At 49.3% G+C, this 14852-nt stretch overlaps 1 protein-coding gene across 1 annotated transcript; it reads right to left on the bottom strand.

Moving 5' to 3' along the window:
• Positions 1–140: 140 nt before the first annotated feature.
• LOC135812327 (D-glucuronyl C5-epimerase-like) lies at positions 141–6706 on the bottom strand. The gene is made up of 3 exons (XM_065325707.1): positions 4990–6706; positions 3108–3757; positions 141–1719 (listed from the first exon to the last, which is right to left on the bottom strand). Exons 1-3 carry the CDS (start codon positions 6008–6010, stop codon positions 1243–1245), a joined length of 2148 nt encoding a protein of 715 aa, XP_065181779.1. The 5' UTR covers positions 6011–6706; the 3' UTR covers positions 141–1242.
• Positions 6707–14852: the final 8146 nt, after the last annotated feature.

Genomic DNA, 14852 nt, shown 5'->3' with positions numbered 1-14852 from the left:
CCTCCACCGTGGCAAATTGTGTTTTGTTTGCCCGTAGAAGAGGCTATCATGCATGCACAATGTACTTGAAGTACATGCAATGATGTAATGGTTCAGAGCAATCGCACAAGGACGGTCAATTCACTTTGAAGACATGAAGTAGTACGGAAGACCTACTCAAGGACACCAGTGGCACACATAGCAAGCAGAGTCAGTCTGTTAGAGCGGAACAGCAGGATAAAAAAATCATAGAACCAGAGTCACTTCATATAATAACAGCATGGTCAGGGTCAGGGTCACACATGGGCATGACATCAAGAGTACATATTACCCTGGCGGTTATGTACTCTTGATGACACACGTAGTCGGTCTATCAGAGCGGAACGGCGGGATAAAATACAATCATAGAACGAGTCACTTTGTACATAAGAGCATGGTCATGGTCACATGTGGGCCGAGTTGTAGGGTAGTATGTACTAGTAGTTGGCGTATAGAATAAAGCGGGTGTAATCCAATACTAGTGGTGTGTATCCGGTGTCCATCATGATAATAATGATTATCAGTTTTGCGACTATAGAGCAGGAGACCGAAACCAGTCAGGGAATCACTCCGCGATTCTCGGATCTGAACTGCTTTGCACGGCATCATCATCATCTGTTGATAAGAATAGTGTCACGATCAAGTCTACGACCCTAGATATTATTATAATTATTATTAATAATAGTGCACTGTTCAGTATTGGTCTGCGTATCTGAGCTGCTCAAAATAGGACGGAGTCCATTTCATGCATAATAATTATAATCATGTCGGTCCGTTTCCTAAAAAAATAAAATAAAAAAAGTTCAAGTTAGTTGGCATGCAGATGCCAACCTCGCACATGGGTATACGTAACGCAGTACGCTCGAGAGCAGCAGTGTCCGGTCCTTTAAAGCTGCACGCGACGACGTCCGCACAGGTGACGTGGGGTCTGTACGGGGTACAATGTGTGCGAGCCGGTGTCGATGTCTGTACTGATGATCTGGCGGTGACGTCTGACCAGTGTATCAACCATGATTGGCGTCGACGTCCGCACACGATCTCTGGATAGGTGATGATGTTTGTAGTCTGTACAAGATATAACCAGGCAGGTGATGATGTCCAGGGCATTCAAGGCATCCATACCCAATTGGAATCGCACCATCATCCTACGGGAGCAGTCCAATAGCAACAGGTCCACAGGGTGTGGCCTCTCTTTTTTGCACACACAGCGGCGTGCTCTAACGGTTAATTGCGAGACACACGGTGCCCGTTGTGGTAGCCAAGCCACCGCTGGTAGAACGTCTTCAGCTGCTCGTCGTCCGGGAAGATGCTGGTGAGCGTGGCCAGCTGGTTGATGTGCGTGACGTGATATTCGGCACGCACGACGTTCGGCGCCTGCCTCGTCATGAAGTGCCGCAGGTCGTAGATGGAACCGGAGCCGGTGTCGTACAGCGGCAGGAGCGCGTGCAGGGATTTGAATCCGGCATCGAACAGTCGCTGGGCTGCCACGGCCGCCTGCTGTCCGCGAGCATCCTTCATCACCTCGGCGAGATCGTAAAGGCCTAGCATCGACGAGATGAAGCCGTTCAGCACGAACAGAGCGGGACTGGTCGGGTATTCCTCGTACCATACGTACTGGTCCATGAACACGGCGCGCACACCGCCGTCCTTGGACAGATGCTTGAACGGCTCGATGGCCTTTGCCGCAGCGTCCAGGAACTCCTGTGCAGCAGGACAGTGACACGCCACCAGATAAACACGAGGGTAAGCTGACAGTGAAACTTGGAGTTGGACAACGGATGGCTGTGTGCCGACTGCAGACAGCCAAACTTGATATCGGGCAGTACAGCTAAATCTCAATGCACCCGGACCTGCACGATCAAGCCCTGTGCTTGCACTGCTATTAAAGTCATGCGTGCGCACCGCCCCACGAGGTAGAGTTTTATCGAACATGATGGCAACAGCAGTAGTATACAGCCTTGCTCGATGAAATCCTACCCCATGAATGATACTATAGTAGTGACTTTACTCCCTCGCACCCAGACGCTAAATTTTCGGAACAAGTTTCTATACTTCCGATGGGAGAATCCGACATCACAGTGCTTTTCGGTGTGGCCAGGTCAAATTGTAGAATATCGCATCGAGTGGATTGCTTTATCTGAGAGAGGAGATGTTCGTGCCCTTCAGACCCGAAGTCCCGTTTCCATACGACAAAATTTAGGAGCTCTGCGCTCCGCGCTTTTTCAGGGTATGAATTTCGGGTTGTTCTAGTCGGGTCGCAGCGTCGCGGACTGTTCCATCGTCTTCAGCGTCGAAAAACTACTGGCCATGTGAACTTACAAGGCGGTGAGAAGCTTTCGTCTTCCTCTACGAGCGAATTTGTTCTACGCCAGCATACCAAAGTATGCGATTTCGTACGCGCAGTTCGAGTGGCGAGGCGTGTGCACTGTACACTGCACTGCATGCACTGAGTGTGCGGTCAGTCTCGATTCTCCCATCACTCCCATCCATGTCTGTTTCCGGCGAAAGTCCAACTTGGCGCACTTCAAATCACTATAACTCAAGAATGGCTGGGCCGATTTGAATAATACTTGCAGATTTCCCCCCGCCTATGTACTACGCCTGGGAGAATCGAATGAGACCAAAATTGAAGCGATCGGAGCAAGTTTTGGAAATTGGGTGTAGTCACTACCTATAGTAAGTTGGCGCCCTGCATTATTTATAGCACATACAAACTCATTACATGTATGCTAGCACTGAGTAGTCGCACTTCTTGAAGTCAGCAAATCAGCTGCATGCCTTCGCTGAGATCATGCCCAGTTTGCCCAGTATGTATACAGCACAGTGATGGAGGCATGGCACTCAGGTCACGAACCAGCACAACACGCCATGGATCACAGGAAAACAAGGTGTTTGCGCTTGTATAGTCAAACCATGTGCTGTGGTGTTATTCATTTCGAAAGGGGTGGCCAAAACTTCAGGGGGTGGGGGGGGGGGGCAGCGCTATGATATGCCTCCATGGCTTCAAGACTGTGTGTGCGCATTGGGCAAGTAATGCCACTGAGGGGATATGGGATAGCAATGCACTGTCACTACGGCTTGCTCCATACCTCTTTGTGCGTGTGGTCATACGCGCGCACCAGCAGTGAGATGGCCTGACCCTGAGCCATTGCAGACTTCCAGCCAGGCTGCAGGGGCGACATGCCGCGGGACATCTGCCTCTTGACGGGGATAGGCCAGCCGCCGTGCGCATCCTGATTGCGCACGAACCAGCCCGCAGCGCTCATGAACATGCGCTCGTGAGCCGAACTGTTCAGGCTGAGTTGCCGTAGCGACCCCGTGCCGTGAAGTTGCACCGACTGAACGTGCACCGAGGTGATGAAGTCGGCGAGGCTCGACTTGCGCTTGACGCCCTGGCACATGGCTATGCCCTTCATCACGTCCACGGCCAGGTCTCTGACCACCGTCCTCCACTGGCCGCTGTCGTCGCCTAGGTGATGGTAGACCTCCCGGCTGGCCTTGTCGCAGTGAATCGGCTTGGAAATGTGCGGCACAGCCGATTTGCTGACGTAGTGCAGCGTGTGAACGGTCGACGGCATCGTCTTTTGATTGTAGAACAGGACTCTCAGCCGAACGGTGATTGCCGCCTGCTCACCGAGCTGGACTTGCGCCATCAGAATGCTCGGGTGGTAAGGAGACGATTTGTCGGTGGGCTTCATGGATTTCGTGTCCATGTGTAATCGGTCTTCATGTCCAGTGTCTGGATACAACCAAATCATGCACAACAACACAACAACACAACAATGCACTGACCGACGGTACTCAACAATGATTCAATGATATTCTTAGATGACCCACACGGGCACAATAGGGAGGTTTAGTTCCCACGTAACGGAAACGCGTACGTGGGTGATCCACGTAAAGTGGATGAAGGGCATCCACGTTGCAATGTTGTGTTTAGTCACACGGAACAAACAAAAGCATGAAGCTAAAGGCCAAAACCTGGTCAAAGATGAAGCTACCCCGGCCTAAGAAGCTCATCCAATATTTTGATTTCGTGCTTCGGAAACTTCTTCAGCTGAGCACCCTCACAGCTCGCACAATGCGCTCCATTCTGATTTTCACCCACGTTCTGGCGGAACGTGGGTGAGCCTCCATACACGGTATGTCGTGAATCAGAAAACGTCTGTACGTGGGTCACTGAGTATCACGTGGTACACCCACGTAAAGTACCCACGGATTACGTGGGACTAAACCTCCCTAGTATCAGCAAAGCCTGTGATACATGTACAACCAAGAGTACATGAAAACCAGAGTGTGCAGCTTGGGGCCTTTTCTGCTATGGGTGTCTGTCACGGCGAAATTCCGTGATTACATCATATTTGGCCCAGATCTGAGGCGGGAAATGGCGTAGTGCGTACAACTGAGCTGCAGTTGTGCAGAAAGAGACCTGCTTGAACCCTGCTTGTACGCACTACATCACTAAAATGATGTAATCACGGAATTTCGCCGTGACAGCAACCCATCCGAGCTGCACACTCTGGTTTTCATGTACTCTTGGTACAACTCAGTGCCATAAGCAAAATGGGGGGGGGGGGGCTCTACGGGCACTAGTGTCTTTTGTGACAACTGCCGCTGCATGGCTCCCAGGCCCATGGCCTTATTGCACGCACAAGTATCCAGAGTTTGCGCTATCGTCTTCTCTCTTCCTTCAGGCCATCCAACACACACACACACACACACACACACACACACACGCACACACACACGCACGCACGCACACACACACACACACAGAACGGCATTATGCGCAGCGGCTGACCTCGCATCGATCAGCAAGAAGACATGCACGCGCGCACACCCGCCACTACAATGCTGTCCAATACCACCATGAAGCTGCTGGATGCCTCGCCCCTGTTGTGTCAATATCGCCATGGTAACAATAATTCCCCCCCCCCCCCCAGTTCCAAGAGTGCCCAGATGTCCTCTCACCTTCCGTGCTAAACCCCGCCGTTCGGAAGCGCATCGTGCCATCCGCATAGGAGACCTTACTGGAGCCGATCCACCGCTTCTTGCCCGAACCCTTGCCGTCATCCAGCAGCAGCCAGGACCTGATCTCGCCCTGGCTCTTCAGCCGGCTGTAGTGCTTCAGGCCGAACTGGGCGATCTGCGTCGGGTAGAAGTAGGAGTTGACGCGGTCGTCGCGCTGCGAGCGCGGCACCGACTCCGCGCCGTCGATGCACTGCACCTGGCCGCGCGTCTCCACCGACGAATTCTCAAACGTGATGTAGGGCCCGGTGGCACGGTACGGCGCGGCCGCCGTCGGGTGGTACAGGCGGCCGTGCGAGTGCTCAAACACAAAGCCGCCGTCACCACCACCGCCGTCGCCAGTCGTCTCAGCCTGTATCATGCCCGGGATGTCACAGTACTTCTTGATGAATGAGAACGGCCACAGGATCGTGTCTTTGTTGTGTTTGCCAGTACCAGTGGCTGCTGCTGCTGCCTCCTTTCTTCCTGCACCTGCACTGCCAGACCTCTTCAGAATGTACACCGATTGCTGGTACTCTCCGTTGACGGACATTTTTGCAGCCTCGCACCTGGCACTCGTCGTGCTGGTGGCGTCCGCATCGCTACCGCCGCCAGGATCTGCGTCTGGGGCACGTGCTCCGTTTTCGCTTTCCTGCTCGCCGCCGCCGTCTTCATTGTCCTGACTCGTGCGCTCGGCTGCAGCGGAGTACGCGCGCTTCAAGCAGCGCTTGCACTCTTTCTCGCAGCGACATTGCTGCTTCCGCTGCTCCTCGTTGCCGACGAACAGTGACGAGTCGACAGGAGAGGAGATTTGACGTCGCTGCTCCGGCACATCGAGTTCTCTGTTCACCTGCTGTTGGCGTGTCGTTCCGAGTATTAGCGCATAGTGCGACGAGTACACCAGGAACGTAGCGATCGCTACAGATGCTATCAGGAGCGTTCGAGCAGAGGGCAGCGCGGCAGAGACACCACAATATCGGGGCATCACAAACACCAAGGTTGGAGTTGCTGTCCATCAAAATAAAAATCCCTTTCGGAGTTGCAACTGCACCTGCACCTGGGTTGACGTGATCGGTAAACTCATGCTATAGCGCTGAGGCAAAGCGTTTAGGCAGTGGGAAGTGATGAATGCGGTCGCTAAAACGTTGGTTTGTTGAAGGCAATGGTCTACAGTAGCATAAGATGATAAGGACAAAGCAAGTGAACACTATTCGGACGAGTGAAATAAAAAAACTGAATATCTTCGTGGCACGTGCAGGTACTACTACCGGTACTAGATCTACCGTGTTTGTGTAGCGTAGATGAGTAGCTGCATGGCTGCAGGCTGGGCAGCACCGCGGACTATGCGACGGTAACTGATGGCAGTGGTGAGAAAGAGCAGCAACAACAGCAGCGAAGTCGTTCACATCGCATAACATTTGACCAGATTTTCTTGTCGGTCAAACTGCCATCGGTTGTTTCCTCGCCGCATGGAGAGATATCCGTTGGCCAGGCGGAACCTCCAATCGATCGCCAAACTCCAGCACAACTCCAGTCCAGGATACGGTAAGAAGCTACCGGCTCAGGGAAGACAAAGCATTCACCGTGCGCTCAGGCACGTTTACGCACTGCTTCCCGCCTAATCACGCACTGCACAGCGCACAGGCCACGTCTTTTGCTAGATTATTCCCCCGGCCCGGTGTTTGTTGAATGAGTCTATTTTACTGAAAGTTAGTTTGTAGTTTTAGCACAGCCGAATCTTACCGAAAGTATTATGATGAACTGACATTTTGTGCAGTCATTCATATCACTGATTCATGTCATTCAAAGGAATATTCCGAATATAAAGTACGTGTACACACAGCTAGCAAGTGCACCATGTTTAATACACAGTCACTTCACCCTCTACTGGCTGTAGAGTTACTCTAATTAATTTTCAGAAATTTAGCCTTAGGTACTGAATATTTTCAGTATCGGAGGGCAAAAGGCCAGGTTTGGTGAACGGAAATTTTAGGTACAGAGAAGCAGTTCCTTGGGACTCCCCTAGTAAAATAATAAAATCTACTACTACTACTAGTTCCCTATTGGATTATGTGTGTCAGTGTTTGTTCGGTGTGTTGAAATTTTAGGTATGAAACAGATGCACCGAAAATAGAGGTATACTGAAAATTTGTGAAACTAAATATAATTATAATGGTCGTAGGCCCGAGGGCTCACTTGGAGGGCGCTGGAAATCCATTATTGCCCGACCAACCATGCCATTTCAGCCTAACATCACTGAATACACTAACCTGAAAGAATCAAAACTAAAGCCGAAAGTCGATCTCGTGTGCAGCAACACTTGAAAGGAAAGAAAAAGAAAAGCTGAGATCGCCACTGTCGAACACGCGTTCACATGTACACTGCATAGCACTGTACACAGGCACCGCGTTCAAATCCCGTAGATTTCACACGTACAGTGTACTAGCGTCACTGTCAGGGTTGTCACGGACAACGGGCGTTGGACTGATTTATTGCCCGCTCATACAGATCAGTGATTGGCCCGATCCAAGGAAACAGTCACGTGACATGTGATATAGCATGTTACTAAGCAGGGGCACGTTCGCCGCTCTTTGACTTTCGAGGAGTTTCGTTTTTCTCAAGAGGTGGCTTATTGGTTTTTTCAGAAAGCGAAAGTCTCCTCAAAACGCCACAACCTCATCCGATGGGAGAGGTGGATTAATTCTGAAGAGTTTGGAATATTCCCGCGGAGATGGTCGATCGGATCGGACGTCATTATCGCCATGACAATTCCACTGAAAAAGCTCTAAAATGGTAGAAACCGTTCTATTGGGACACTTCAACTGATCTCTTCTAAGAATTTGTTTTCGAAAAGGTGATGAAGACGAACGCACCATAAGTCTATGTGAGTACGTACTGCAGAATCAAATTTTGCCATTTGCCTCAAGATCCGCCAAAGATCGATACTCCGCTTGTAAAAAAAGGGGGTTATCAAAAAAAACTTATCATGGTTTATACGCTATCGTATTATCACACCTCTCTCCACTTAGATATACCAGCGCTGCCTCCTATTCCATTATCGTTGTCTGATGATTGGTTCAGCCATGAAACTCGGAGTCACAACGGAATAAATTTGCCAAGGTTTTCATTGTGTGCCTTTGTGTATCATGGTTTATAATAATACTCTTGCTTCTACTCACGTACAATGTGTAGGTGTGGACCCACCTACTGGAGTTTGGGGCATGTAAAATTTTCACGAAACGAAAAAGTTTAGTTAGGACCCTCCCTCCCCCACCCCCCCCCCCCTCCCTCCCACCCCCCCCCCCTCCCTCCCACCCCCCCCCCCTCCCACCCCCCACCCCCTCCCACCCCCCCTCAACGAAAACTAGATTGACTTTACAGCAAGAATGCCTTGATGGCTCACATAATCAATACTTTCAAAAAGAAACTCCCCTTGACCCACCCACCCATAAACGAAACTTTTTTCTCTTCGTGTAAAAGATCGATAATTATCATCAATATGGATGGCCCCGAAGTTAGTCTAGTCTACAGTTCAGGGACCACATCAATCATGCACATGACTGTATCATCATCACGACATCACTACACCTACTCAGCTCCCAGGCAATGACAGCATGCACTCGGCAATCCACAGCGCACGTATTAAAAGTCAAGTAAAGAATTATTGTACAGTTTGTACTTGTCTTTGATCAACACAGATGCAGCCATGTGCTGGCCACTCTACCTCTACTATGATCTGGCTGCCAGGGAATCTGCTGGTGTTACTGTATTTACAAGTAGTACTACTACTAGTAGCTCAGGGGCGTCGGAAGGTAATTTTATGTGGTACGGTCAGCCATCTGAAGTACAATTTAACTCGTGGGGGAGGGGTTGCTTAGCCGAAAATTTTGGAATTTTAGAACCCAAATCAGTGCATTTTATTGATTCCCGGGGTACTTGGGGCAAATAGTGGCGCGGTCAATGCCGTAGTGACCGTACCGTGTGCGACGCCCCTGCAGCTGTTACTAAGTACAGTCAGTATCGCCTATAGCGTTGGTGTTTGATTATGAGCATTTTATCACTATAAGCGATATATCACTATGACCGATACTGCATGCAATGTATGCGAGTGGGGTGTCAAACGACTCAGGGCACCATGCACATACGCACTGCATAGCTGGCTGCAGCTCATGTCACACAACAGCATTTCCTCACGATGGAGGCATATTTTGGCAACTTGTACAAGCAGAACTCACCAAACAACACTGGACAAGTTAGTTCTTCACGCAGAAGTAACACTCTGTTCTCCTCTGACACCACTTGATTTTACATCAATCACTATAATCGATGCAAAAATAATTGTAATAAACGTCTTTTGAAATATGAATTTGATCACTATAGGCGATATATTACTATAGACGATTATTACTATACGCGATAACTGTGTATACTTAGTTATGGCAAATGAAAATGAATTTGAGAAATTGATCACTATATCCGGTATATTACTATAGCCGCCAACCTTATAGGCGATACGGACTGTACTTCAAGTGCAGCAACGTCAACAGCCTGACATGAACAGGACCAAGCACACATGTACATTGTATGTGTATTACCATGATTACGCTTGTGTTTCTGTGTGTGTGTGTGTGTGTGTATATGTAAGTGTGTGCGTGTGTGTGTGTATGTGTGTGTGTGTATGTGTAAGTGTGTGTGTGTGTGCCGCGTGCGTGTGTGTGCATGTACGTGTGCGCACGTGTGTGTGTGTGTGTGGTGTGTGTGTGTGTGTGTGCCAGTTACGAAATTAATAATTCGACTGGAAAAGCGGAATATTTCGGTGGAGATATGCATGTATTTTCGGTAACTTCGATACATGACCGCGTTTGGACGGATCTTCCTAGCAACTTTTGTTACTCGAACCCGGACGGTCGAAATCTTACGAATTTTCGTTGTGCGCACTGCGCGGCCTCTCTAACATTTCCAGTCAAATGACCCTAGATAAGGTGACCACCTGTACATAGCGACCGCATTTTGAAGGTCCCTTGAGTGGTCGCCTTTGCCAGGTTTCACAGCACACATGTACTTCAAAGTGAACTGTTGTTAGCACCGGCAGCACAGACGGCAGACATCATGCTCAGTCAACCCGAACCTTCATAGAAGTGAAGTGCATTGTGCTTGCACATCCCTGTAAGCCTGTACCAAGAGTACATTGTTTACAATTGTACTCTCGCGCTCAACCAGCTCGCCTCGGAGACCTCCCACACTTGCAACCAGCGGAACAGCTTTCGTTTTAAAACATTGCCGGACCCGGAGTATACTCCCTCGTGTCGCTGGTGACATTTTCGTCTCTACCCTCGTCCCATTGCTTCCACTACAAAAATGCCATGACAACGCGGCTTCAGCAGCCATTCAGCAAAATAATGACATCATCCAGTAAATGTGTAGAAATCAATGCAGCTCATCTGCGACAGAAAAACAGTTCAGGGACCAGAAGGAAAAACCCAGTTTTGTCCACCAGGAAAAGAATATCCTGAAATAGGAGACAGGAATTCATATTGCCGGTTAGGATGGATCCTAGCCCTTGGCGGATTATGCCGGCATTATATTTGGCATAATCTTGGGATTTCGTCAAAACATTATGCTCCGGCATAATATACGGATTCCAACGTGTACGTGTAAGGTCGGCATAATCTTTCGGTTTAGACAAAAAATTATGCTTTAAAGGGGAAGTTAAGGCAAAAATCAAAATTTCACCAGTTGTAGTCTTCGGGGTGCTGAGTGAGTCGAATGGTCTTGGTCCGAGGAAGCTGAGACGCTCCCTTCCTACTTGAATCCCAATCGAACTCGCGCACTTCCACCGAAACTGGGTGACTGCGCCCTACTAGATGGGGATTTGTATGCAAAATGTCGCTAAAAGCGCCATTTCGTTCTTATAAAAGCACGGATGACCGCGATTGGCCCATATGTTGTAGTATTTTGGACGCTGAGTCGACTGGTTTTGGTCCGAAAAGGCTGCGATGCAGCGTTCCTCCTTTATTCCCAATCGAACATGGTTGAACAAGCGGTCACGTGCTCCTGGGTGCCCAAATCACCTGGTCACCACGCCAGCAGGCGACAAATTTCACACCAAGGTTCAACTCAGGGAGTCGTATTTGACGACTCCCTGGTTCAACTCGAGTGACAGGAGTGCATCCAAGAAAGGTCAAACAGGCTAGTATATAGTGTAGTGAGTAAGTTACAGTGGTGGCCAAAAGTTTTGACCCACCCCATGGAATCGTCAGTACAGCTCAGTCTGGCTCCTAAACACGCCGTTTTTGACTTCTTTGAGGCCAAAGCTGATTGAAACTTGGCAAGGACACTAAAATTTGCAAGAATCCGTTGTCAACTGAGATTTGTGATGGATCACCATACATTTGGGTGGGTCAAAACTTATGGCCACGTGACCAAATTTTGCTGTACCGTACCGTACGGTTTCAAAAAAGTTGTCAGGCTGATGCACGTGCCGGGAAAGTTGAAAATCAACACTTGACTTCTCACTTCGAGAGTTTGCGATATCAAACTTGATTATTTTGACGACGGAGATGGTATTTTCAGCCAATTTAGTGAACCGAGGTCAGATTAGCAAGGATGTGAGGGAAATGGTCGTGAAGCTGAGTGTTGACGGTCTCTTTTGGCGTGGTATCGCTCCTCTGTTGGATTTGAGTAATCCTACGATACGTAGAATTGTCAGGAAACAAAAATTGACTTCATTTCACCACGATCAGACCGACCAAGAGAGACCAGTGCAAGACAAGATCGCCACCATATCATGAAGTCAATGGCGAATCACCTCAAATACGTCACTGCCTGCGAGCTGAGATGGTGAGCGACGGTGATAACGCGATTTCTGTGCGTTCTGTGAGACGCAAGTTGCAGAGAGCAGGCCTACGTGGCTGTATGGCCATCAAATGGCCCTTCACCAGTGCCGTGAATAAGGCAAAACGCCTTAAATTTGTATAGACGCACAAGGACTGGAGCAGTGATGACTGGTGGTAATTTCTGTGGACTGATGAGTCTAAAATCAACCTCAAGGGCTCTGGTGATGCAGTTTACGTCAGGAGGTGGACAGGATAGGCTCTGGCTGGCACATGCACCCGCAAAACTGTGAAGCGCCGCGACGGCAATATCAATGTACGGGAGCCATGGCCAGCAACGGCGTAGCGCGCATTTGCCGGGTGATGGATACGATGAATGTGGACCAGTACCTCGCATCATCCGAAAACATGATGTTGCTGAGCATGATGCAGCTTGTGGGTGGTGTGGGTGGTGTCTTATGGCCGCAAACGCTCCGCAAACAGAACGGAGGCGCGGCGGACGGTGAACGGCATCACCGTCCTGACATGGCCCCTGCAGCCACCTGACCTCAATCCAACTGAGAATCTCTGCAAAATTGCTGGGCTGAAGCAGCACGATGTCGAAATCACCCCCAGAAACCAGTATGAGCTGTGGCGAGTGTGCCGGGAGGCATAGAAGTTGATTTCTCCTCAGGAGCGCAAGAAGATCGTCGATTCAATGCGGCAGTGTATGCAAGCGATCATCAAGGCCAAGGGAGGGGTTACAAAGTGGTGGATGTATCTGGAATAGGCCGGGACTGACTTCTAGACTTTAGTTTAGTTGAATACTTTTTAGAAATCACACTATTTCGTGTATCCTGTTGGCGGTTTATGATAGTGCGGGCGTTGGCCATAAGTTTTGACCCACCTTTTACATATACTTGACCACAGTAGTCCCCAGATGACTCCGTGTTTCAGCATTTTTCATTTCTACTTCACTATTCAGCCTGATTCAGAGGTCCTCAACCAAAAATTTAGTAGCTTACAGCCCAAACCTTCAGAATTAGAAAAATCTGCATGGTGGGTCAAAACTTTTGACCACCACTGTAGTTGTACCCTGCAGGCACGGTGACCAGGTGACCGGTGTACGCAGGAGCACGTGACCGCTTCTTCAACCATGTTCGATTGGGAATAAAGGAGGAACGCTACATCGCAGCCTTTTCGGACCAAAACCAGTCGACTCAGCGTCCAAAAGACTACAACATATGGGCCAATCGCGGTCATCCATGCTTTTATAAGAACGAAATGGCGCTTTTAGTGACATTTTGCATACAAATCCCCATCTAGTAGGGCGCAGTCACCCAGTTTCGGTGGAAGTGCGCGAGTTCGATTGGGATTCAAGTAGGAAGGGAGGGTCTCAGCTTCCTCGGACCAAGACCATTCGACTCAGCACCCCGAAGACTACAACTGGTGAAATTTTAATTTTTGCCTTAACTTCCCCTTTAATAGGGCATAATACAGCGTTGTCAGAAAGCCTGCAGATGTTACGACTCCTTGTCATAGCCCTTGGCGGATTATGTCGGCATAATATTTGGCATAATCTTGGGATTTTGTCAAAAATTATGCTCCGGCATAATATCCGGATTCCAACATGTAAGGTCGGCATAATCTTTCGGTTTAGACAAAAATTATGCTTAGGGCATGGCCGTGTGTGTATGCGTGGTTTCCAAATCCTCTATGTACAGCGTGAATACATAGTGGGACCGAGCATAATTCAGCATAATTCAGCATATTTGTTGGCATAATTGTGGCATAATCAAAAGCATAATATTTTGACGATTGGCCGAGCATAGTCCGCCAATGGCTAATGGATCCAATGCACAAACCAGTAGCCTTCCATCTCCGTAGGTTAACGGATATAGGTGAGAATAGAGGCGATAACAGGGCAGTGTTACCGAGTCATCGAAGGCGATAGCGACAGTAGCGCAAGACCACAGCAGGAGTGAAGAGGGAGAGAGAAAGCAACATGGCGCCAAACCTGGTGCAGGTGGCGCCATGTTGAAAAACAGCTCATGTAACTGATGGTGAGAATCTGGACAGGTAATACTTGTTCTCGTGTCTGCCATTCGATACCCACTCCGACCGTCATTGTGAGTAAGTACGAAATAGTGGTTGCGACTTCGGCGATGATTTACAAGGAAAGGTTTGCTCCCCACACTGGAGCTCGCGCTATTCTGCTGACTTGACTTGACACTTGACTGACTCACGACTGCCATCCGGAGTACACGAGAAGTCCATCGAACCTTCGACTCGGCAAACCTGCAAGAAAGCACCACTCTCTGCTCAATACACAGTGTTTCAGGGAATTCACCCCTCATCAGTTGAGCTTGAGTAGGCTGAGGAAGATTGTGCCTGAAGAGCGCCACTTATAATAATTTATTATAGTGCTCTCCAGGCACAAACATCACCAGGGATACAAACTTACAGAGACGCTCCGTTTCCAGCGCGACAAACACCTCGTGAACACCAGATAGCAGCGTGAGTCAGTGTCGCTCCTGGACGGTGAGAACGTTTCACCGTCCAGGAGCGACACTGACTCACGCTGCTAATCTGGTGTTCACGAGGTGTTTGTCGCGCTGGAAACGGAGCGTCTCTGTAAGTTTCAAACTTCGTATCCCTGGTGATGTTTGTGCCTGGAGAGCACTATATAAGTGGCGCTCTTCAGGCACAATCTTCCTCAGCCTACTCAAGCTCAACTGATGAGGGGTGAATTCCCTGAAACACTGTGTATTGAGCAGAGAGTGGTGCTTTCTTGCAGGTTTGCCGAGTCGAAGGTTCGATGGACTTCTCGTGTGCTCTGGATGGCAGTCGTGAGTCAGTCAAGTGTCAAGTGAAGTCGGCGGAATAGCGCGAGCTCCAATGTGGGGAGCAAACCTTTCCTTGTAAGTACAATCATGTACATGTAGTTAGTTCTTTTGTGACCCGAGCGCCTCATGATCTGAGCTCAGCTAGCTAGCACATGTAGCTGCCATCGTC

The sequence above is a fragment of the Sycon ciliatum genome, chromosome 1 (assembly GCF_964019385.1).
Source record: "Sycon ciliatum chromosome 1, ocSycCili1.1, whole genome shotgun sequence".
Lineage (NCBI taxonomy): Eukaryota > Metazoa > Porifera > Calcarea > Leucosolenida > Sycettidae > Sycon > Sycon ciliatum.
The sequence above is the reverse complement of the archived record's forward strand: the minus strand, read 5'-3'. Positions and strand labels throughout refer to the sequence as shown.